This window comes from Salmo salar, chromosome 02 (assembly GCF_965601325.2).
Source record: "Salmo salar chromosome 02, fSalSal1, whole genome shotgun sequence".
NCBI classification, from domain to species: domain Eukaryota; kingdom Metazoa; phylum Chordata; class Actinopteri; order Salmoniformes; family Salmonidae; genus Salmo; species Salmo salar.
In genome coordinates, this window is record NC_138292.1 from 40,080,858 (window position 1) to 40,105,806 (window position 24,949).

At 41.6% G+C, this 24,949-nt stretch overlaps 1 protein-coding gene and 1 long non-coding RNA gene across 2 annotated transcripts in view; one reads left to right on the plus strand and one right to left on the minus strand.

The window, feature by feature from the left end:
* Positions 1–273: 273 nt before the first annotated feature.
* Positions 274–14,236, minus strand: LOC145861137 (uncharacterized). The gene is made up of 2 exons (XR_014380975.1): positions 14,072–14,236; positions 274–1,787 (listed from the first exon to the last, which is right to left on the minus strand). It is a non-coding gene; the product is annotated as an uncharacterized LOC145861137 (long non-coding RNA).
* Positions 13,252–24,949, plus strand: part of LOC106582892 (sodium/hydrogen exchanger 1) — a 42,496-nt gene continuing 30,798 nt past the window's right edge. The window contains exon 1 of the mRNA XM_014166485.3: positions 13,252–14,347. Coding sequence (XP_014021960.1) covers positions 14,044–14,347 — 304 coding nt within the window. The 5' untranslated portion in view covers positions 13,252–14,043. The remainder of the gene's footprint in view (positions 14,348–24,949) is intronic.

Genomic DNA, 24,949 nt, shown 5'->3' on the forward strand with positions numbered 1-24,949 from the left:
ATGCTGCAGTGGAGAGCAGAGCCAGCGGGCGTGAGACACACCTCTCATTCTGCAAACAAATTAATGCCAGAATGCATCAGAATCTGGCTCATTCAGTTAGGGGCTTATGCAAATGACATTGTCTTTCTATCTGTTGCCATTGCCTTGCATAACCTGCATTTCCAGTTACCAGTCAGTATTGAGATAGCTCTTGATATGAAGAACAAGGAGATAATAATTGACATTCATTGGTTTCAGTGAAAGGAAAAAGGTGGGCAAAACAACACACAGAAATTTCCCCAAGCTGTCCCAATTTGTGCTTTATTGACAGACAATGATCATTCCACATACACCTTAGTGCTAATACTAACCTGAGGCTGACATGTTACCATGCAACTCTAATACAGTACCTTATCTGCTGGCCCCGAGCCAACATTTTGATTTGATTTATTTAACCTATATTTAACTAGGCAAGTCAGTTAAGAACAAATTCTTATTTACAATGATGGCCTAGGAACAGTGAGTTAACTGCCTTGTTCAGGAGCAGAACGACAGATTTTTACCTTGTCAGCTCAGGGATCCGATCTAGCAACCTTTCAGTTACTGGCCCAACACTCTAGCCACTAGGCTACCTGCCACCCCAACATATAATAAGCCATACTGTATACATATACTGAACAAAAATATAAACGCAACATGCAACAATTTAAACAATTTACTGAGTTTCAGTTCATATAAGGAAATCAGTAAATTGAAATAAATGAATTAGGCCCTAATCTATGGATTTCACACGACTGGGCAGGGGCGCAACCATGGGTGGGCCTGGGAGGGCATAGGTCCACCCACTTGGGAGCCAGTTCCACTAACTGGGGAAATAGGCCCAGCCAATCAGAATGAGTTTTTCACCACAAAAGGCTTTATTACAGACAGAAATACTCCTCAGTTTCATCAGCTGTCTGGGTGGCTGGTCTCAGACAATCCCGCAGGTGAAGAAGCCGGATGTGAAGGTCCTTGGCTGCCGTTGTTACATGTGGTTTGCGGTTGTGAGGCCGGTTGGATGTACAGCCAAATTCTCTAAAATGACATTGGAGGCGGCTTATGGTAGAGAAATTAACATTAAATTCTCTGGCAACAGCTCTGTGGACATTCCTGCAGTCAGCATGTCAATTGTACACTTCCTCAAAAGTTGAGACATCTGCGGCATTGTGTTGTGGCGAAACTGTACATTTTAGAGTGGCCTTTCATTGTCCCCAGCACCAGGTGCACCTGTGTAATGATCAATCAATCAATCAATCAATCAATCAATCAAATGTATTTATAAAGCCCCTTTTACATCAGCTAATGTCACAAAGTGCTATACAGAAACCCAGCCTAAAACCCCAAACAACAAGCAATGCAGATGTAGAAGCACAGTGGCTAGGAAAAACTCCCTAGAAAGGCCAGAACCAGGCTCTTCTGTCTCTGCTGGGTGGAGATTATAACAGTACATGGCTAAGATGTTCAAACGTTCATAGATGACCAGCAGGTTCAAATAATAATAATCACAGTGTTTGTAGAGGGTGTACCAGGTCAGCACCTCAGGAGTAAATGTCAGTTGGCTTCTTATAGCTGATCATTCAGATTTCAAGACAGCAGGTGCGGTAGAGAGAGAGACTCGAAAACAGCAGATCTGGGACAAGGAAGCACGTCCGGTGAACAGGTCAGGGTTCAAAGTTGAAACTGGAGCAGTAGCACGACCAGGTGGACTGGGACAGCAAGGAGTCATCAGGCCAGGTAGTCCTGAGGCATGGTCCTAGGGCTCAGGTCCTCTGAGAGAAGAGAGAAAGAGAGAGAATTAGAGGGAGCACACTTAAATTCACACAGGACACTGGATAAGACAGGATAAATACTCCAGATATAACAGACTTATCCTAGCCCCCGACACATAAACTATTGCAGCATAAATACTGGAGGCTGAGACAGGAGGGGTTGGGAGACACTGTGGCCCTATACAACGATACCCCCGGACAGGGCCAACCAGGCAGGATATAACCCCACCCACTTTGCCAAAGCACAGCCCCCACACCACTAGAAGGATATCTTCAACCACCAACTTACTACCCTGAGACAAGGCCGAGTATAGCCCACGAAGATCTCCACCACGACACGAACCTGAGGGGGGGCGCCAAAAATGGACAGGAAGATCATGTCAGTGACTCAACCCACTCAAGTGATGCACCCCTCATGGGATGGCATGGAAGAGCACCAGTAAGCCAGTGACTCAGTCCCCGTAATAGGGTTAGAGGCAGAGAATCCCGGTGGAGAGAGGGGAACCGGCCAGGCAGAGACAGCAAGGGCGGTTCGTTGCTCCAGTGCCTTTAGGTTCACCTTCACACCCCTGGGCCAGACTACACTCAATCATAGGACTTACTGAAGAGATGAGTCTTCAATAAAGACTTAAAGGTTGAGACTGAGTCCACGTCTCTCACATGGATAGGCAGACCATTCCATAATAATAGAGCTCTATAGGAGAAAGCCCTGCCTCCAGCTGTTTGCTTAGAAAGTCTAGGGACAGTAAGGAGGCCTGCATCTTGTGACCGTAGCATACGTGTAGGTATGTACGGCAGGACCAAATCGGAAAGATGGGTAGGAGCAAGCCCATGTAATGCTTTGTAGGTTAGCAGTAAAACATTAAAACCAGCCCTAGCCTTAACAGGAAGCCAGTGTAGAGAGGCTAGCACTGGAGTAATATGATCACATTTTTGGGTTCTAGTCAAGATTCTAGCAGCCGTGTTTAGCACTAACTGAAGTTTATTTAGTGCTTTATCCGGGTAGCCGGAAAGTAGACCATTGCAGTAGTCTAATCTAGAAGTGACAAAAGCATGGATTAACTTTGCTGCATCATTTTTGGACAGAAAGTTTCAGATTTTTGCAATTTTACGAAGATGGAAAAAAGCTATCCTTGAAATTGTCTTGATATGTTCGTCAAAAGAGAGATCAGGGTCCAGAGTAACGCCGAGGTCCTTCACAGTTTTATCTGAGACAACTGTACAACCACCAACATTAATTGTCAGATCCAACAGAAGATCTCTTTGTTTCTTGGGACCAGAACTAGCATCTATATTTTGTCCGAGTTTAAAAGTAAAACATTTGCCGCCATCTACTTCCTTATGTCTGAAACACTGGCTTCCAGGGAGGGCAATTTTTGGGTTTCACCATGTTTCATCGAAATGTACAGCTGTGTGTCGTCCGCATACAGTAGCAGTGAAAGTTAACATTATGTTTCCGAATGACATCACCAAGAGGTAAAATATATAGTGAAAACAATAGTGGTCCTAAAATGGAACCTTGAGGAACACCGAAACTTACAGTTGATTTGTCAGAGGACAAACCATCCACAGAGACAAACTGATATCTTTCTGACAGATAAGATCTAAACCAGGCCAAAACTTGTCCGTGTAGACCAATCTGGGTTTACAATCTCTCCAAAAGAATGTGATGATCGATGGTGTCAAAAGCAGCACTAAGGTCTAGGAGCACGAGGACAGATGCAGAGCCTTGATCTGACGCCATTAAAAGGTAATTTACCACCTTCATGAGTGCAGTCTCAGTGCTATGATGGGGTTTAAAACCAGACTGAAGCGTTTCATATACATTGTTTGTCTTCAGGAAGGCAGTGAGTTGCTGTGCAACAGCTTTTTCAAAACATTTTGAGAGGAATGGGAGATTCGATATAGGCCAATAGTTTTTTATATTTTCTGGGTCTAGGTTTGGATTTTTCAAGAGAGGCTTTATTACTGCCACTTTTAGTGAGTTTGGAACACATCTGGTGGATAGGGAGACATTTTTTATATTCAACATAGGAGGGCCAAGCACAGGAAGCAGCTCTTTCAGTAGTTTAGTTGGAATAGGGTCCAGTATGCAGCTTGAAGGTTTAGAGGCCATTACTATTTTCATGAATGTGTCAAGAGATATAGGATTAAAAAAAACGTTTGTGTCTCCCTTGATCCTAGGTCCTGGCAGTGTTGTGCAGACTCAGGACAACTGAGCTTTGGAGAAATATGCAGATTTAAAGAGGAGTCCCTAATTTGCTTTCTAATGATCATGATCTTTTCGTCAAAGAAGTTCATGAATTTTTCACTGCTGAAGTGAAAGCTATCCTCTCTTGGGGAATGCAGCTTTTAAGTTAGCTTTACGACAGTATTAAAAATCCATTTTGGATTGTTTTTATTCTCCTCAATTAAGTTGGAAAAATAGGACGATCGAGCAGCAATGAGGGCTCTTCGATACTGCACGGTACTGTCTTTCCAAGCTAGTCGGAAGACTTCATGCTGTTTAATCAGCTTCTTGATATGCCACACCTATCAGGTGGATGGATGGGTTATCTTGGCAAAGGATAAATGCTCACTAACATGGATTTAACCAAATTTGTACACAAAATTTGAGAGAAATAAGCTTTTTGTGCATATGGAAAATGTGTGGAATATTTTATTTAATCTCATGAAAACATGGAACCAACAATTTACATGTTGGGTTTATATGTATTTTCAGTATACATTAACTATGCTCTGTGGTCATGGGAAAAATACCAGGAGGCCTCTATTACTCTCTAAGAACAACCCCTGTGAATCTTAATGGGAAATTATATGAATTGGTATTAATGGTTATATAACTGAACAGATATAATAGGTTCATGAGGAAATGTATTCTACATTGGAAGAACAACTCTCACTCTTAAGAGACAATTCAAACTTCCAAAATGTTCCCTTAGTCAGGCATTGACGTCAATGGGAGACTAAGTGAAAATGCAACTTAAATGGAATGTAGGATACATTACTCTGAAATGCACTGAAGTGTAGACTGTTGTTTGAGCATCTCGACAAACCACCATCGTTATCTCCACAGTCTATTTTCGTTTCATGCTGTCACAATATTATGGTGACTGACATTATTTTAGACATGTTGTCAGGGCTTGTCAGTGAGCACAGTGCTTACATCAGGAGACAATGACAACGTGGCATGACATGACAGCATTTGTTTTTCAAACTGAACACAGTCTGAGGGGTCATGATTACTAGGCTGCATGTTGTGGATAGGATGAGACGGTACCAGTCTGCTAGCCTGGTTAAACCAATTTGAATGCTACGCTCACCATTGTTTAACTTGAGCACAGCGTTCAGTCTGGTTTTACCAGGCTAGCAGTTTGCCAGGGATCTTGTGGTTTGCCACTAATGAAAAGGTCTCTTGACGTAGCCCAGTCAAAATCACATTAGTGCTTAGACGTTAGATGGTATCTAAGCATGATCTCACAACGGCCCGGCCATGTGGGGTAAATAAAGCAGGCAACACAATGAATGTGAATATTGTTGTTATTATTTCATCAGGCTTTACAAAACAGCACACTGTCTACTCAAGGTTACGATTATTATAATTTTTTAGTTGCTGACCTGTTTTCAATGACGTAGGCTTAGGGCATAGGCTATTTCTATGAGTACGGTGTGTATTTATTTGTTTGTGTCGAAGTGTGTGAGTTGTTCATTTTTTCATGAGTGTGTGAGCATGGTCCTACAGTGCTGTTTAGAAATAATGTTTTCCATATCGACGCCACATACACCGTGGGGGGTATAGAAACAGTGGCTTTGGTAGCTACAAAAAAAAAATGGTCTGAACATAGAGATAGATAGAGGACTCTAGTGCCCAAAAGCCTGTTTTAGCATGGGCAGCGCTGCAGGTTGACATAAAGTTTAGTCAACTTTGTTCCAAGGGCAGAAAGAATCAGATTGTTTTAGTGCAAAACAAATCCGATTGGTTTCTAAAAGGTCAATGGGCGGAGTTTAACAGATGCACAACTTTTAAAAACATGGTGGAGGTTTGAACTGAAAATCTTGTAAATAAAACTTTGAGTTAAAAGTTGTAATATTTTGAAATCATTATTATGTTACAGTAGTCAGACAAATTTTACAATATCTCTAAGATACAACTGGTCTCTGGTAGCAAGCTAGCAGCAACATGCAAAGCTAAACAGAGAAAGCTAGCTAAACATTTAGCAACCTCTTAGCTACTCATGCTGAATTAATAGAGCTACCTAGTGTCATGTCTTTGGCATCATTAAAAGTGAAGACTGCTATTTTATCGAATCAATTCTCTGTAATTATTATTACGTGATTAAACTAATCATGTAAATGTAATTAACTAGGAAGTCGGGGCACCAAGGAAAATCTTAAGATTACAAAGTTATAATTTTCCTAATATAAGTCTTCAGATATTTTAATATCTGATCAATTAGTCTTCTTATTAATTATGAATTATTATTTACCTCATGTCAGTCTCATTCCAAACTTCGTAAATTGTTGGTTATCAACATGAACCCAGCCTTTACTATAAATCATCCATACACCAATTGGCTTAATCATTTATTTACTAACTAACTAAATAATCACAGAAATGCATAAACAAACAACAATAGATATTTTACTAACAAATGATAAGGAAGATTCCCTAGTGGGCTAAGCCGATATGACGGCTTGGTGGACACAGGGAAGTGGGTGTGGACTGAGCAAGAGCGGGAAAGACAAAAAAGATCACTACACACTATACTACTATAATTATATTGATTGAAATGCTAACCCTTTGCACATGAACACTCACTCATTCGGGATAATTGCAATCAATATATATATTTACGCCCATGTGTCGTGTTCTCTGTTGGAATCGTCAGTCCATCTGCTGGAGAGTTCATCCGAGTTTCTTTCTGTTTCCCTGAAGATCAAAGTCTTTTGTGGTTAGAATTGATACTTCAGAGTACCATTCAGAAATGTGCTCATAATTTAGATGTTTCGGTGGTTGTCGGTAATCGCATCCCAGGTTTACATAATTTCTAGTTGCAGACTAGTAATTAGTATCTAAGATTTGCTCTTATTCTGTAGGGATCGATAGTCTCAGAGTTGAACCATTTCCAGCTGTGTAGCCAATGCTCCATGTGGTATGGTTAGGAATTCAATAACTATTCGCAACCACAGCTCACGCTGTGGGTTTGCTTAGTCTAAACTCAAACCTGTGCCACCTCAGTTTCCACCGAGTTACGCGTGGTCTAAACTATTCGCAACCACAGCTCACGCTGTGGGTTTGCTTAGTCTAAACTCAAACCTGTGCCACCTCAGTTTCCACCGAGGTATGCGTGGTCTGAAGAGGATATCCTCAGGAGGGGTTTTTATTCATAACAATAGAAAATTACGCCTGATCATGTCTGTGCTCATGGGGGCAGGCCAATGACTTAGTTAAACTTTAAAAGGGAATACAATTCTCCCACATTAAAGGTTTGACATCACATTACATCATTTCACAAATAGTTTCATCTTTACTCATTCATTTTATACAAGAATTAGATGCAAACTCCATAATTGAGAAATTACACAATGTACACAATGTACACAGTTATGTGTGTTTCCTGTCCTCTCTGAGGTCACCAAATGAAACACACTCGTCATACCCGTCCCTTAAGTGTCCACGGACCATTCCCACAAGTAGACATTTTGTTTCATATTCTCATTTTGGGGATTTAGGAGTTTGCCATGTGAAATCCTTTGTTCTCTCTGTGTCTCTCTTTCTGCATGGCCAGTGAGAGACAGTCTCCTCCAGGAATTTACAACCTGAGATAACAGAACCTGGGTGTAGGAGAGAGTGGGAAGCCATGATCTATACCCAGAAAGGGCCACGTCATGACACTAGCTAGCTAGCTAGGTGTCAAATATACAAGTAAGTCAGCTAACATTTGCTTTATTGAAATGTTAAGTTGAATAAGCTGTATGAAAAAGCAAATGGGATGGACAATTATGCTGTCCCGAGGGAAGCAATGTAAAGTGCTAAGCTAAACAGAGCTGGTTGGCTAGGAGATAGCTATACTAACATTGCGTCATAGCTAGCTAGGTCTCAAATATACCAGTAAGTCAGCTCATCACTTAAAATATTTAGTTGAATAAGCCCTCCACACCCCACGCCAATTTCACCCCAACAACGAGTATCAGTTCTCTGTGTCTGACAAGTAGTATGGAGCTGCGTCTCTGAGTATTGTTTCTTCATCCTATGTAATGTATTCCCAGTGAATTTGGTGATGGGTTTTTTTCACATTCAGAGAAATTAGTCATTAAAGTTGGAAGGTTTATGTCCCATCATACGTCCTGATATTACCAGGCTCTGACCACTACATAGAAACCAATCAAATTGTTCTGCCCCCTAAACCAATCAGATTCTTTCTTCCCTTAGAACAAAGTTGACTTCTACACTTCATATCAATCTGAGGAATTTCACCATTTGGAGTAGTCAACTGGGTGGGATTTCCTATGGGTTAAGGAAGGATCACATAATTCCATCTAGGTCACCAGGAGGAATCAGCCAATGAACTATACTTGTGAGCAGTTAATCGCCAACCTGGGATGTATACCTGTTCAAACAACACACTCCAGGTGGCAGTATGCACAGTTTCAGTTTGTTTGCTAACTCATAGAAGTAGTAGTAGAAGAAAATTGACTACCTCAAAATGGAGATGGCCTCAATGGCGCTGCCCATCCTCTCACAGACGCCATAATGGATCAGATACAATGATATGATGTCTATCTAAGTCTATGGGTCTGAATCATATGGTCAGTCCCACCTGTTTTTCTTCATTGGAACATGCTAGAAATCACACCCAGTCCCCATCTGCAGGTTGGAATGCTGCCTGGGTGTAATTGGCTTGTTTTGTTCCACATTATGTGGTTGGATGAGAAGACATGGTGACCTGTTAACTCCATGAAGAGACAGGCAAAAAATATACACTTTAAAGCTATCATGTGACCCCAAAAAGGCTTCATGCTATATTGGCTTTGGTTTTGGTAACCTGAAAATGGAAGGGAATGCTTTCGTTTAGTGAAGTTCTTTGCAAATTTGGAGTCATTTGGTTTCTAAAAGAATCATGTGATGTTTGTGACAAAATTTAGTTTATTGGGTTAGGGTTGTAAAACAAGGCTCAAAGGTAACAAAATATTATCCAAAAAGACATCAAACAATCATATTTTTCTTGTGGTTATCTTGGTTCCAATGCACATTAGATTTCAGAATTGAGCCCTGAGGCCTTTGGGTTAATGTGCCTTTTGAAACCCACAATGTACATATCTGCACTAACCAAGCTGAAAAAATACACAAGACAAACATGTGTTTAACTTAAGCGTCCTGGGTAATTTGGTTCATATCCACGGACCAAAACGACGTCTCTTTTTATTTCCTCAAAGTGTTTGATGTAGTTTGGAGTCATGTTGTAGCAATTTGAGTCCTTGAAGCAAACACTGGAAACCATGACCTTAGCCACAATAGAGAGGAGAGAATAAATGTACACATTTATGTGTACAAATATAGACCAGACTTGCCAAAATGTTGGCTTTGCTCTCCATGATTGAAATGAGAGCAAACGTAATGAACTTTCCAAACTATGCAAATGAGAGCATCGTGCCATGACTAAAGCGCCTTGAATAAAGGTCGTTCAATTTGATTTCAATTACTTTTTGACTGCACCCCTTTTGAGTTGAACGAAACTTTCCATACATACACTGCTCAAAATAATAAAGGGAACACTAAAATAACACATCCTAGATCTGAATGAATGAAATAATCTTATTAAATACTTTTTTCTTTACATAGTTGAATGTGCTGACAACAAAATCACACAAAAATAATCAATGGAAATCCAATTTATCAACCCATGGAGGTCTGGATTTGGAGTCACACTCAAAATTAAAGTGGAAAACCACACTACAGGCTGATCCAACTTTGCTGTAATGTCCTTAAAACAAGTCAAAATGAGGCTCAGTAGTGTGTGTGGCTTCCACGTGCCTGTATGACCTCCCTACAACACCTGGGCATGCTCCTGATGAGGTGGCGGATGGTCTCCTGAGGGATCTCCTCCCAGACCTGGACTAAAGCATCCGCCAACTCCTGGACAGTCTGTGGTGCAACGTGGTGTTGGTGGATGGAGCGAGACATGATGTCCCAGATGTGCTCAATTGGATTCAGGTCTGGGGAACGGGCGGGCCAGTCCATAGCATCAATGCCTTCCTCTTGCAGGAACTGCTGACACACTCCAGCCACATGAGGTCTAGCATTGTCTTGCATTAGGAGGAACCCAGGGCCAACCGCACCAGCATATGGTCTCACAAGGGGTCTGAGGATCTCATCTCGGTACCTAATGGCAGTCAGGCTACCTCTGGCGAGCACATGGAGGGCTGTGCGGCCCCCCAAAGAAATGCCACCCCACACCATGACTGACCCACCGCCAAACCGGTCATGCTGGAGGATGTTGCAGGCAGCAGAACTTTCTCCACGGCGTCTCCAGACTCTGTCACGTCTGTCACATGTGCTCAGTGTGAACCTGCTTTCATCTGTGAAGAGCACAGATGAGCTGCACTACCTGAGCCACTTGTGTGAGTGCTTTCACTCATGCTACCACTAGAGTGAAAGCACCGCCAGCATTGAAAAGTGACCAAAACATCAGCCAGGAAGCATAGGAACTGAGAAGTGGTCTGTGGTCACCACCTGCAGAACCACTCCTTTATTGGGGTGTCTTGCTAATTGCCTATAATTTCCACCTGTTGTCTATCCATTTGCACAACAGCATGTGAAATGTATTGTCAATCAGTGATGCTTCCTAAGTGGACAGTTTGATTTCACAGAAGTGTGATTGACTTGGAGTTACATTGTGTTGTTTAAGTGTTCCCTTTATTTTTTTGAGCAGTGTATTTGCCCATGGTGAAGTGGTCAGAAAGTTACATTTTGAACCTGAATGCTTAAACATTTAGGAGATGGAGGTGCGCAAAGTTGACCCATTTTACATACCCCACCCTACCATGAGACATCAATGTCTTCATCACTGGAGTTTAATATCAAGCTTACAAACAGGATTGTCAAACTATTTTATAATTTCTTTCTTTACATTTAACGCAAATGATCTAAAAACACATCAACTCTGATTTTTTTGCTCACATATGTTGTATTTTAGACCCTATTTTACATAATCTGAGGTATTTGTGTTGTGCCCGCCATTGGTTGAGACACAGATTACTCTTGAATACAGGGTGGGTGTCATTTCAATCATAGAAATACAATTAATAGAATGGACATATCCCTTCGGACCAATGTCATTTAGCTGGTACACCATTGATATTTAAATACAATTTTTAACTCCCAATTACTACCACAAAGATGGCCGCCGGTCCACCCACCTTCGAATTTTGACTTAAATGGAAATGCATGTTATTCACATTCAAGTCAACAACACTCTCTGATGTGTGGACCTCCAACCATCTTTGTGCTACCATTTGAAAGTTGCATTTTCAAATGTATTCCCATTTTAATAAATGTATAAGCCAAAACATGACACCCTGTATTCAAGAGCATGCTGTGGCTAGATAATTGACATTTAAGGATAAACAATTGAAAGAAAATAGATTAAAAAATAAATAAATAATAAAAAAGTTTGACAACCCTGTTTGTAAACTATGAAATATACAGTTATATCAAACTCAATCGTTTATCTTTTCCAGAGATGAAGACATGCATGGGTCAACTATGAGGACCTCTATCTCCTAAATGTTTTGGCATTCAGGTCCAAAAAGTTACTTTCTTAACACTTCTACCATTGGAAAATATGTATAGAACGTTTTGTACAAATCAAAAGGGGTGCAGTCGAAAAGTGATTGAAATCGAATGGAACGACCCATAAAAGTAAGCTGGGCCATTTATGCAACTGTTCATATCCATCCAAATAGATTTTGGATGGTGGAAATCAATTTCAATTAACTTTCTCCTGGCCTTAAAATTTGTGTATTACCTGACTTTTATAGTACTCTTTATCTCAAGCAAATTAGAAAAATCTATTGTGCAACATTACTTGAAGAAGTATTTTAAAAATAGTCACAGCAAACCTCTCGTGTGTGTGTGTGTGTGTGTGTGTGTGTGTGTGTGTGTGTGTGTGTGTGTGTGTGTGTGTGTGTGTGTGTCTCACTATCGTGCTGCACTTCAATATTTTATGGCATTGCAGGAACAGAGTGCAAGGGTGCATGCAAGGACACTTAGTTCCCCATGCCAATGTGTGTGCCCGAGCCCCAGAGGCATGAAGTGTAGCAACACAGGCATTTGATTGGTATTCATCATAACTTATTAATGCAGCTATTATCTTTGTGATAGACTGCATACAGGTGCTGGCAGGTCAGACAGAGGCTACATTACTTAATCCCCTTCGATTAATTACAACTTTTACAGTACAATATACAACACTGTAAATGAATAAGAATGTTCACAATGATCAGCGTGTGCTTCAAAATGCTTCCTATAAAAAGCACTTTTTCAACTACCTTCACCTTCTTTAAATACTTTATGACACCCAAAATGGTAATCAGCAGCAGCATCCGATCTACTCATCCTCATATGTGTTATTACACTAATTGTTGTGAGCAGTTCATTTTTTTTTAGGTGCAAACCACTCTCAATGACCATACCATTTCCCACCACAGTAATTACAAGCCAGACACCTTCAGTGGTATGGCACAACTGTATTTGGCAAGCTGTGGGGGTTAAAGCGCTACAGGGAGACACTAAACACAATGACAGACTACCCTAAAGGTCAAAGTAAACAAACAAAAATAGGTTGTGTACAGTATGCTATTCGTGACATAGTGTCACCACCCAAGGCATAGCCCTATTGTAATTACAAAATGGATGACAAAATGTTTTGGGTGTACTCGCAAGAAAACACACCTATTTCCATATAACACCCATTTGATATTGAAGGGGTGGTGAAATGTTTTTGGCTGGACTCACACCATTTCCATAACAAAATGTTGACATTGAATTGAAAATCATAAAAAATTTAAAAAAAGATTCCAGTTGGCTATCTCTTCAACGAATGTATTTACAACAAGATATTCTCATCCTAGAGGTACATTTTGAGTTAGCCTACATTGAAGACTTAAATAACATGGAGATTATGGTGCAATCAGCTCCAACAGATGCCAAATACTTCAGGATATCCATGGCTTTGTTCTGCCCTGCAATCCATGTAGATCAGCCATAGCAGTTCACATGTGATGGGCGCGATTACCCACTGGGCCTAGTCAGACTATTGAACAGGAAATGTATGGTTTTTCCATACGTGAACATAAGAATATAATATACCTGAATATAATATAAGACCTCCTCTCCAATAGATGTCACTGGTCGAAAATAAAAAAAAGGGTTCCCTCCCCATTCTCCTCCCTCCGCGAAAGGGTGTGCGTTTTGAAGGTTGAGATATATCTCGCTAACATCACACTACAAGGAGCACATTTGAGGAGGGATAACCTTAAGGAGTCACTGTTGGAGCTAGAAAAGGTGTGATGGAGCCACAGCTCCTCATACTGACTGAGTTGAAATAAGGTCTTGTCGGGACAGGGTACGGCGCATACACGGATGCGAAAGCATGGGATGCAGTTCAAATATCTATGATCCCCCCACAATTGCAACGTGACAGTTCTAAACGTTTCATTCAAGGTCAACATTGGACTTCGGTCAGCTGTAACCGCAGACAGTATCGATGAGATTTATCTTCTTGTGGAACAGGAATTGTATGAGCCGCATCTTTTTACCGGTCGGCGGTGAGCAATGACATCTTTCACGGAAGAGATTAACCTACGCTGTCAGTATCTGAAACAAGTTTTCAAGTCAAAGTTGAGGTATTTAGGAGAGGGTATGTAACTTGCTAGCTAACACAGCACTGTAGCCGTGTCTTGAGCTCTCGGTGCCTGGAAGGATAGCTAGCTCGGGGACTTTCTACGTTTCCTGCTTTCACGAATGTTGTTAGCCAGTGTGCTACAGTACCTGGAACTGCTGCATCCATCTCAACTAGCTCACTAAAGTTGGCTAGCTAGCCAGCCTGTCGTCGAACGTGGATATGTTGTCGGTCCTTTGGAAAACCAGTTGCTAGTGAGGGAAGTGTTTTAATACACGCTAACTACACGATTTCCAGCTCACAATTCCCCCCCCCCCCCTAAATTATTTTAAGTTCTAAAAACGAATTTCAACATGTCTGTTCGGGTAGCTTTACACTCACCCACTGGCTCCAAAAGTTTTCTGGAGCGGGGACTCCTACTTCTGGTGATATTGATATTTCTGGAGGGCACCGTACTGACGCTTGGAGCTGCCAGCTCACCGGACATCAGCGCTCAGGACAACACCGGAGGACACGACCGCAGAGGGATAGAAGGCAATCACGTCCGTCCCAACTACACAAAAAAGGCCTTCCCTGTCCTGGCTCTAGATTACCATCACATACAGGTGCCTTTCGAGATCTCGTTGTGGGTGTTGCTGGCCTCTTTAATGAAATTAGGTGAGTTGCACTGTCAGGCTGGTTTATTTGGTTTGAGGTTCAGTTTGAGTTTTATTCTCATGGCCTATACAGAGAAAAAGTAAAGCACCCATGTTTCTCTTACCAGTTCATTGAGGTGAGCAGGCAATCTAGGTGTTTGAAGAATGCCATTGATTTTCATTTCAGCATTATCAAGAGGAATGATGTCTTTCCTGATACTCTGAGTATGTACCCTTTGAACCCCAATCAAATGTTAAAGTTTGAAGAATATATGGTTTGTTTCCTAGCAGGGAATTATGCCATGTGAGATGGGAAATACTACATCTTGAAGTCAATAGGTGATTATGGAGTGGTGTGACATTCCCTTGTACTCTGCATAAAGATGTCACAGATAAACTGACTCAACAAGCTAGGATATACTAATTGTTAGTCCTTAGGTGACTCTTGTATTGGTTGGACTTGTTTTCCTGTATTCTGCATAGTAGGTGATCTTCCTGGGAATGATGACCATACGCTTAGGTCATGTTTTGAAGTGGGAAGGCGCAATCAGTGCTCCTTGACACAATGTGATGTGTGACTAAGCACATTTTTGTTGCACTTTTGGGCATAGGCTAGACTGAAATCATTTCAAGTTCTCATCATGGGGACATCTTTGACCACTGTTCCTGTTAAAAGCTGTTTTGTTGACACAGGATGTTTGGCAATGGGAAGCACACACTCGTGTGTAGTCTAACTTCTATCCTCTTCCCTTTTCCTTGTCACTGGTTGTGGTCCCCTCGCCACTCCCTGTCTTTCACCTTACTGCAATCATTTCATCTCGCACTGCTACTTCTCACCTCCTTTCCTTGTTTATTGCTCTTCATGCAGTGCTCGTCCCATCTCCGCTCCCTCATTCTCATCATGACACTCCTCTCCTTCTCTCTCCTCTCTCTCGCGCCCTCATCTCCCACTCCCTCCCTCTCTCTGTTTCTCCTCTTCCTGTATGCGGTGTGCTCTCATGCCCCTGCTGTGTTCCCTGCTGCGTCCCCTGCTGCCATTTGCTAAGAGCCAGCAGCCTGCCATTTTCTCCGCAACATAATATTGAGCCTGGGTGAGTGCCAGCCTGTGGCCATGCCAGAGAGGGACTGTCCCACTTACCCAGGGGGGGAAGCCCACTGTCCTGGGGGAAGATGGGGAGAGCGCCCAGCTGGGTGCAGTGGTTTGGAGGGAGGGAGTCAGGATGAGGCAAGGTGACAGTCTAGATGGAGAAAGAAGATGGAGAGGAACAGGGAGGAAATTGTAGAGGTGAGCGAAAGAAAGACAGGGAAATAGGTAGAAAGGAGAATGCAGGGAAAGGAGGAGAGAGGCAGATGTGAAAGATTGAGTGAGCGTGAGCGAAACAAACGGGAACAGCAGTGGTGTGACCTTCAGCTTCTGATTATGCTGAAACCCCTGTGTTTATAATCTGCTGTGGCAGCTGCAATGCTCAGCCCCAGGTTCCTGCCTGTGTCCTGCTCAGAGATCTCATTCTCTTTTTTTTAAGCCTAAAGCTGCATCCATTGTCTATTTAAATGTTCTTTTGCTGCCCTGTCAGACTGGCTTTGCTTGCTCTGGTCATTTTCTCCAAGACTAGACTTCCTTCATTTGATAAGAAGGACCTACAATCAATCTCCCTTATTCCCCTAAGGAATAGCTCTTCCTATGTGTCAATGTAGCTTTGAAATTAAATATGATTTATTGTAGCAGAGAGTGTGGTGATAGAGAGATCCTCAGATTATGAAATGTTCTAGCAAGTGTGCCAACACTGATATAGGTCTAAAGAGTACAGACCATATTGACTGATAACAATGTATTGGCCTAGCTACACTTAACATTGAAGTCCTCAATACAAACATTGTTCACATGAGTTGTGGCCCACATTCAGGACTAGCCTATGGTTTTACCTCAACAATCTGTACTGTACATTGGAAGACATGTATTGGACTTGGCCTAGATCTTTGTCTCTTGTAAATGCTGTCAAATCAAATTTTGTTTGTCACATACGCCGAATACAACCGGTGTAGACCTTTTTATAGTGAAATACTTACTTACAAGCCCTTAGCCCTTAACCAACAATGCCATTTTAAGATAAAAGAGAAATGAAAGTAATAATTAACAGCAGCAGTAAATAACAATTGCAAGGCAATATACAGGGGGTAGTGGTACAGTCAACGTGCAGAAGCACTGGTTAGCACCAGTTAATGTCTAACCATTAACAGAGGGAATGTGTGTTAACAAGCTATTTAACACACTGCTATAAATTACCCTGTTCCACATTTTAATGTGTAATGCATCAAAGCACAAGTAGTTTGGCGTTCAGATCAACTAGTAGCCGATTTATATGCTAGGTAGAACCCTGCGAAGGGTCATGGCGGTAGTATTATACAACACTAATAAAGATGGCATAGGGTTGATATGAGGAGTTGGGCTGAAGACTAGACTACATTGGTAGGCCTACATGGCTTTGCAGCTCTATTGGGTCTACTCCGACAGTATGTTTAGGCAACAGGTGACCAGGTAGGTACAATAACCTCTGATATATGCCTTGGCGACTCAAGTATGTCACACCTCCATTTGTAATGCAAACATGGCAGCTCAAACTAAAATGGCATGCGGCAGTGCCCTGTTCTGTTCTCCTGAGAGGCCCGAGTCCTACTCACCCGCCTTCTGGGCCGTTGGTTGAATCTGTGGTCAATATTTGTCTGGGGTAAACCAACTGCCACCTGGAACAGAGGTGCTTTGAATGGAAATGGAAGATGAATAGATGGAGAGCGTCTGTGCTAAGTTCTTTTCCACTCGGCTCACTCTTACAACACTCACAATGCATAAGATTGCATAGTTGGCCCTTCAATGCACCTTTTGACTCAATATATCCATTCACGTCACACAATGACATGCTGATGCTACTGTGTAAACACATTTGCATAGACAATTATACTGCAATAACTAAAGCCAAGGACACTTGTTGTTGATAGACAATTAATTTGGAAAAAGAATTGTCCCTAGTCAAATATTCGATTGATTGGCGGCAACCATGCTCACCTTGAATGACCCAATACACAAGCCACAAATATCTATCCTTTCCCCATCTCATGCAAGTCATGGCACAGAGTTGTTTTTTATTTTAGTTTTGTATTGTCCTATTATACATTGTTCAGCTTCTACTGTGGCTCTGCACAGACTGTCAGGCAGAGGAACAACTGCAGCAAGAGTAGCAGAGGAATGTTTCAGGCTCTATTCATTATTGATACACAGGCCTTACTATCACATAGAGCGAGAGTTTCCCAAAGCTATTATTGGATGTTGTAAGTCCACAACAATACTTAAACTACACCGGGAGACCACTTTCAAGGTCTTTCAAAAAATGTATCTAATCTGTCTAATCTATGCCTGCAGAAAATATTCATACCCCGTGACTTATTCCACATTTTGTTGTTACAGCCTGAATTCGAAATTGATTAAATATATTTTGTTCCACCCATCTACACACAATACCCCATAATGACAAAGTGAAAACATGTTTTTTGAAATCTGCAAAGTTATTGAAAATGGAATATATCCCCTTTTCATAAGTATTCACACCCCTGAGTCAATACACGTTAGAATCAGCGTTGGCAGCAATTACAGCTTTGAGTCTTTCTAGGTAAGTCTCTAAGAGCTTTGCACACCTGGATTGTACAATATTTATTATTTTAAAAATTCTTCAAACTCTTGTCTAGTTGGTTGTTGATCATTGCTAGACAGCCATTTTCAAGTCTTGCTATGGATTTAAGCTGTTTTATATATATATATATATATATATATATATATATATATATATATATATATATATATATCCCTTTTTCTCCCCAATTTCGTGGTATCCAATTGGTAGATACAGTCTTGTCCCATCGCTGCAACTCTTGTACGGACTCGGGAGTGGTGAAGGTCGACACCGTGCGTCCTCCAAAACACAACCCAGCCAAGCTGCTTCTTGACACAATGCCCGCTTAACCTGGAAGCCAGCCGCACCAATGTTTCGGAGGAAACACCGTACACCTGGCGACCGTGTCAGCGTGCATTGCGCCTGGCCCGCCATAGGAGTCGCTAGTGAGCGATGGGACAAGAACATCAAAATATATATACAGCTTTGCAGACTCTTGGCATTCTCTCAACCAGCTTCATGAGGAATGCTTTCCCAACAGTCTTGAAGGAGTTCCCACATATGCTGAGCACTTGTTGCCTGCTTTTCCTTCACTCTGCGGTCCAACTCATCCCAAATCATCTCAATTGGGTTGAGGTCTGGTGATTGTGGAGGCCAGGTCATCTGATGCATCACTCCATCACTCTCCTTCTTGGTAAAATAGCCATTACACAGCCTGGAGGAATTTTGGGTCATTGTCCTATTAAAAAAAACAAATGATCGTCCCACTAAGTGCAAACCAGATGGGATGGTGTTGTGGTAGCCATGCTGGTTAAGTGTGCCTTTTTAAATTCTAAATAAATCACACAGTGTCACCAGCGAAGCACCATCACACCTCCTCCATGCTTCACGGTGGGAACCACACATGCGGAGATCATCCGTTCACCTGCTCTGCATCTCACAAAGACACGCCTGTTGGAACAAAAAATCAGACCGAAGGACAGATTTTCACCGGTCTAATGTCCATTGCATGCGTTTCTTGGCCCAATCAAGTCTCTTATTATTATTGGTGTCCTTTTAGTAGTGGTTTCTTTGCAGCAATTCGACCATGAAGACCTGATTTGACACAGTCTCTGAACAGTTGATGATGATGTGTCTTACTTGAACTCAAGCATTGATTTGGGCTGCAGTCTGAGTCTGGTAACTCTAAAGAACTTATCCTCTGCAGTAGAGGTAACTCTGGGTCTTCCTTTCCTGTGGTGGTCCTCATGAGAGCCAGTTTCATCATAGCGCTTGATGGTTTTTGCGACTTCTCTTGAAGAAACGTTCAGTTATAAAATATTTCCAGAGTTTGACTGACCTTAATGTCTTAAAGTAATAATGGAATGTCGTTTCTCTTTGCTTATTTGAGCTGTTCTTGCCATAATATGGACTTGATCTTTTACCAAATAGGGCTATCTTCTGTATACCACCCCTAGCTTGTCACAACGCATCTTATTGGCTCAAACGCACTAAGAAGGAAATTCCACAAATACATTCTTAACAAAGCACACCTGTAAATAGAGGTGCATTCCAGGTGACTACCTCATGAAGCTGGCTGAGAGTGCCAGGAGTGTGCAAATCTGTCATCAAGGCAAGGGTGGCTACTTGAAAGAATCTCAACACTTTTGGTTACTACTGTACATGATTTTATAGTTTTGATGTCTCCACTTTTATTCTACAATGTAGAAAATAGTAAAAACGAAAGGAAAAACCCTTGAATGAGTAGGTATGTCCTAACTTTTGATGTGTGTGTGCGTACATTCATAAATACAGTGCATTCGGAAATTATTCAGACCCCTTGACCTAGCACTATTTCTATTTTTCACTGGCCTATTGACGTAGAATGAGTGGCATAGAGGATTTCCAAAACCTCCCCGGGCCAGCGGGCAGCCCTGTAAGTCCAGCCCTATTTGTTTCTTTTCAAGAGTTTACATTTGGAGCCTGTATCTGTTGTTAAATTTTGTTTCTACCACAAATGGTTCACTGAAAGATCAAGGCACTCTTTCAGAAGGTTTAAGTGGCCGTTATCTACAGTAAACATACAACTGAGATGGCTGATAAACTTGAGGCGGACAGTGCAACTGCTGGGCATACTGTAACAATATGGAGATGTTGTACGTCACAAAGCAGTATAATCTATTACTACTGGAACCGTGGCCTGCCTATGGGAACCAGAATTAGATTAGGCCTAATCATTTTACAACATCAAAACCAGTCACCTTGTTACAATCACCTAGAGTTGTCAGGAACAAGGAGTGGTCTGAAAGTACAGCTAATAGGCTACATGGCTCCAGTGGGCTCAAATACCAGGTTTGTCATTTTATCTCAGTTTGATCAAGGTTGGTTTTCTGCGTAAACATGAGGAAATGTATGCCTTCCGAATGAGTAGGCTGTAATGAGAAACCTGGCCTACATAATCCGTTTATCTAAGCACTGCTTCTGGCGGCAGTATTTAAAAGCTTAATTACGACTCCAGTGTACGAAGTGTAAAAGATTGCACATTCGGCTCTGCAAGCAAGCCTAGCACTGAAACGTTTAGGTGGTCTTTAGCCCATAGCTGAGTAATGTGACAGTGGATTCAGAAGATGCAACCGTTGCCTTATTTGTCACAGTGGCCTTCACACCTAATATTTAATGACTGTGTGGAAGTCTGGGAGAGAACAAGTAGGCCTATATCATTAACTGAAACACTACTCCCTATCCTGCCAAAGTGTTACGACTTTAGTTTTCCCATTATTTGCTTATATGGTTCTTTTAACTTTTTACAACAGCCTAGTCAAGTTTTTTTATCTATGTGTTACCAGGGTATTCACAGGTTGATTGTCCATATGAACAAATATCCTAATTGAATAGGGTTCATCATTGTCGTCTTGGGGATACAGACCTACAATTATTGCAGTGAATAGTGTTGGATAGCCTACGCTTTAGTCTAGTCTTTGTCTCAGACTTGGGCTTGACATTATCTTTTGCATTCTTCTCATCCCTGTGGCTCACTGTAATCTGTCACCGATTAGTATAGGGGTAGAAAGAGATCCACCTTAATCTGATGGATTAGGCCATATAGCCACTCCTTACCATGAATACAAGGGAACCCTTGTGGGGGACACGCTGATGGCTTCACATTGCAACATTTAAAATGTATCTTCACAGTTTAGTCATGCCTCAGTGACAATCTTCAGAGGGTAATATGCTAATGCTCTGTTATCTTAAACATTGATGGAGATCTGTAAACATCAATTAGTTTGCCGTTGAGCTTTGATTAGAATTCTATATGATTTGCGTCTTCTCGGACAGATCTCATCAGTTGGTTGCAGCGTTGGATGGATGGATGTGACAGTCGAAGTTGGAATGTGTCGACAGGGCAACAATTATTTTTCTCACTGATGGTTAACGTTGCAGAGTATCAGAGTCCTGCCAAAAAATCATTATGGAAACAAACCTCTGGTGCAGGAATATGTGTAAAGGACACAAACTACTTCTGAACCAGTTCCTTCAGAATTGACTTCCAGTAAGACGTGTGTTGCGTAAGATCCCACCAGTGTTGCACGGTATACAGAGATTGCTAGCCAGCCTGTCCTGAGGAACCACTGAGTCTGGGCTGCAACATGTTTGCTCCCAACTCATGCTGCACAAGTTAAGACACTTGAATAATGCAACATGAAATGTTGAAAACGTTAATTACTGTTCGCAAAACAACCTCTATACAGCTACAGCACTTTACAATGCAAGAAGATAACGGTAATGTCAGCTTGCTAGCTATTTAGCTTTGTAGGATAACTTTCCTTGCTAGCTTACAGCTGACGCAAACATCAATTCACTACCCTAGTACTATGTAAGTAAAAATGAGTATACATTGGAAGGGAAACAGAGAATCCAGCCAAGACAAGCTCAATAACTCAATGCATGCACACACTCCTATTGAGTAGGCAATGCATTCACCTTTACTGTTAATCTGCCTATCCAATAGATTTACCCATTTTATCAATAGAGATTTACCATTCAAATAAGTGATTACTGTTATGTAGTTGATTGGTAAAAACTAAGTCAAATTCATTGTATAATTGATTCATTAATGCAGTGGTTCCTAAACTTTTTATAGTCCCGTACCCCTTCAAACATTCAAACTCCAGCTGCGTACCCCCTCTAGCACCAGGGACAGCTCACTCTCAAATGTTGGTTTTTGCCATCATTGTAAGCCTGCCACACACATACAATACATTTATTAAACATAAGAATGAGTTTTTGTCAAATAATAATAATCAAAACTGTTGTTCTTTATTTAACCATCTTAAATTGTTCATCAAAAATTGTGAATGAGAAGGGTGTGCTTGAAAGGATGCTCGTAACTCTGCAATGTTGGGTTGTATTGGAGAGAGTTTCGGTCTTAAATCATTTTCCACACACATTCTGTGCCTGTATTTAGTTTTCATGCAAGTGAAGGCCGAGAATCCACTCTCACATAGGTACGTGGTTGAAAAGGGCATCAGTGTCTTAACAGCGTGATTTGCCAAGGCAGGATACTCTGAGCGCCACCCAATCCAGAAATCTGGCAATGGCTATCTGGCAATGGCTTCTGATTAATTTCAATTTTCACAGAACCGCTTGTTGCAATTTCGATGAGGCTCTCTTGTTCAGATATCGGTAAGTGGACTGGAGGCAGGGCATGAAAGGGATAATGAATCCAGTTGTTTGTGTCATCCGTTTCGGGAAAGTACCTGCGTAATTACGCACCCAACTCACTCAGGTGCTTCGCTATATCACATTTTACTTTGTCCGTAAGCTTGAGTTCATTTGCACACAAAAAAATCATACCATGATGGAAAGACCTGTGTGGTGTCCTTGTTAATGCAGACAGAGAAGAGCTCCAACTTCTTAATCATAGCCTCAATTTTGTCCCGCACATTGATTATAGTTGCGGAGAGTCCCTGTAATCCGAGATTCAGATCATTCAGGGGAGAAAAAACATCACCCAGATAGGCCAGTCGTGTGAGAAACTCGTCATCATGCAAGTGGTCAGTAAAGAGAACTTTAAGCTCGTCTTAAAAAAAAAAAACGTGTCAATACTTTGCCCCTTGATAACCAGCGCACTTCTGTATGTTGTAAAAGCGTTACATGGTTGCTGCCCATACCATTGCATAGTGCAGAAAATACATGAGAGTTCAGGGGCCTTGCTTCAACAAAGTTAACCATCTTCACTGTAGTGTCCATAACGTTTTTCAAGCTGTCAGGCATTCCTTTGGCAGCAAGAGCCTCTCGGTGGATGCTGCAGTGTACCCAAGTGGCGCGGGGAGCAACTGCTTGCACGCGCGTTACCACTCCACTATGTCTCCCTGTCATGGCTTTTGCGCCATCAGTACAGATGCCAACGCATCTTAACCATCAAAGTCCATTTGATGTCACAAAGCTGTCCAGTACTTTAAAAATATCCTATCCTGTTTGCAGAAGAGGATGTCTTCCTTAATTGACCCCCCCATAAACATAATGGACATATTAGAGGTCGACCGATTTATGATTTTTCAACGCCGATACCGATTATTGGAGGACCAAAAAAACGATAACGATTTAATCGGCCGATATAAATAAAATAAAAATAATATTTTTTTTTTAAAATAAATATATATATATTTTTTTATGCTAGCTAGCAACTTACCTTGGCTCCTTGCTGCCCTCACGTTACAGGTAGTCAGCCTGCCATGCAGGCTCCTCGTGGAGTGCAATGTAAGGCAGGTGGTTAGCGCGTTGGACTAGTAACCGGAAGGTTGCAAAAACGAATCCCCGAGGTGACAAGGTAAAAATCTGTTGTTCTGCCCCTGAACAAGGCAGTTAACCCCCGTTCCTAGGCCTTCATTGAAAATAAGAATGTGTTCTTAATCTGACTTGCCTGTTAAATAAAGATGTAAAAATTAATCGGCCATTCCGATTAATCGGTCGACCTTTAGGACATTTACCAGGAGCTTTGCCAGGCCCGCCACGTCTGACTCATCCAGCTATAATGCATATATTTCACTGGCTTGTATGCGAAGCAGTAATTGTTTCAAAATATCTCCTGCCATGTCACTGATGGGTCGTGAAACAGTATTGTTTGATGAAGGAATTGTCTGTATAGTTTTTTTGTCTTTTCCCCCAGTATTGTCCCAGCCATATCCGCGGCAGCAGGAAGAATTAAGTCCTCCACAATAGTATGGAGCTTGCCTGTCCTAGCCACTCGGTAGCTCACCATATAAAACGTTTCTAGCCCCTTCTTATTAATGGTATCTGTTGCTTTTATACATGTCTTCCTACTCGAAAGTCGTCTTAATTCTCGCAAAAAAAAATCTCCCATGGCTTATTTGTCAAATTGCCATGTTTTGTTTCTAAATGTCTGTGCAAGAGTGAAGGTTTCATTGAGTTGTGTGAGAGTACTTTTGCACACATAACACACTGTGACTGAGGAAGGGCACTACTCCCAGTATAAGTGAACCCCAAATCAATGTAGTTCTCATCATATTTGCGCCTCTTCGATGGTCCAACGTTCCGGTCTGTTGTTCGGTGCTTTCCCAGGTTAGGGGGCAGTAGCTCTTCGGCTGCATCAGATTCACAACTGTCAGTGTCCATGCTAACTGGGCTAACAACAAATGTAGAATTACTGATGCTAGCATTGGATGTGGTCGTGGAAGCAGAACAACTTGTGTCATCGACAGGTGCAGGTGTAGTAGTACTACCAGTAGAGCTGGTATGTGTCTATGGACGCGGGCCTTACTAAATGGACTGTTTGAAAATGTGAAACATTTTTATTGTTTTAAAAAACATATCTTAAAAAAAAAATGCAAATCACATTTTTAATTGGCGTACCCCTGACGGCAGGAAATACTTGCATTATTGCGTACATGGCTGTCAAATTGATTGATATTTAACTCAAAAGATGCCCGACAATTGTACAGAACAGTAGCTACATTTTATTT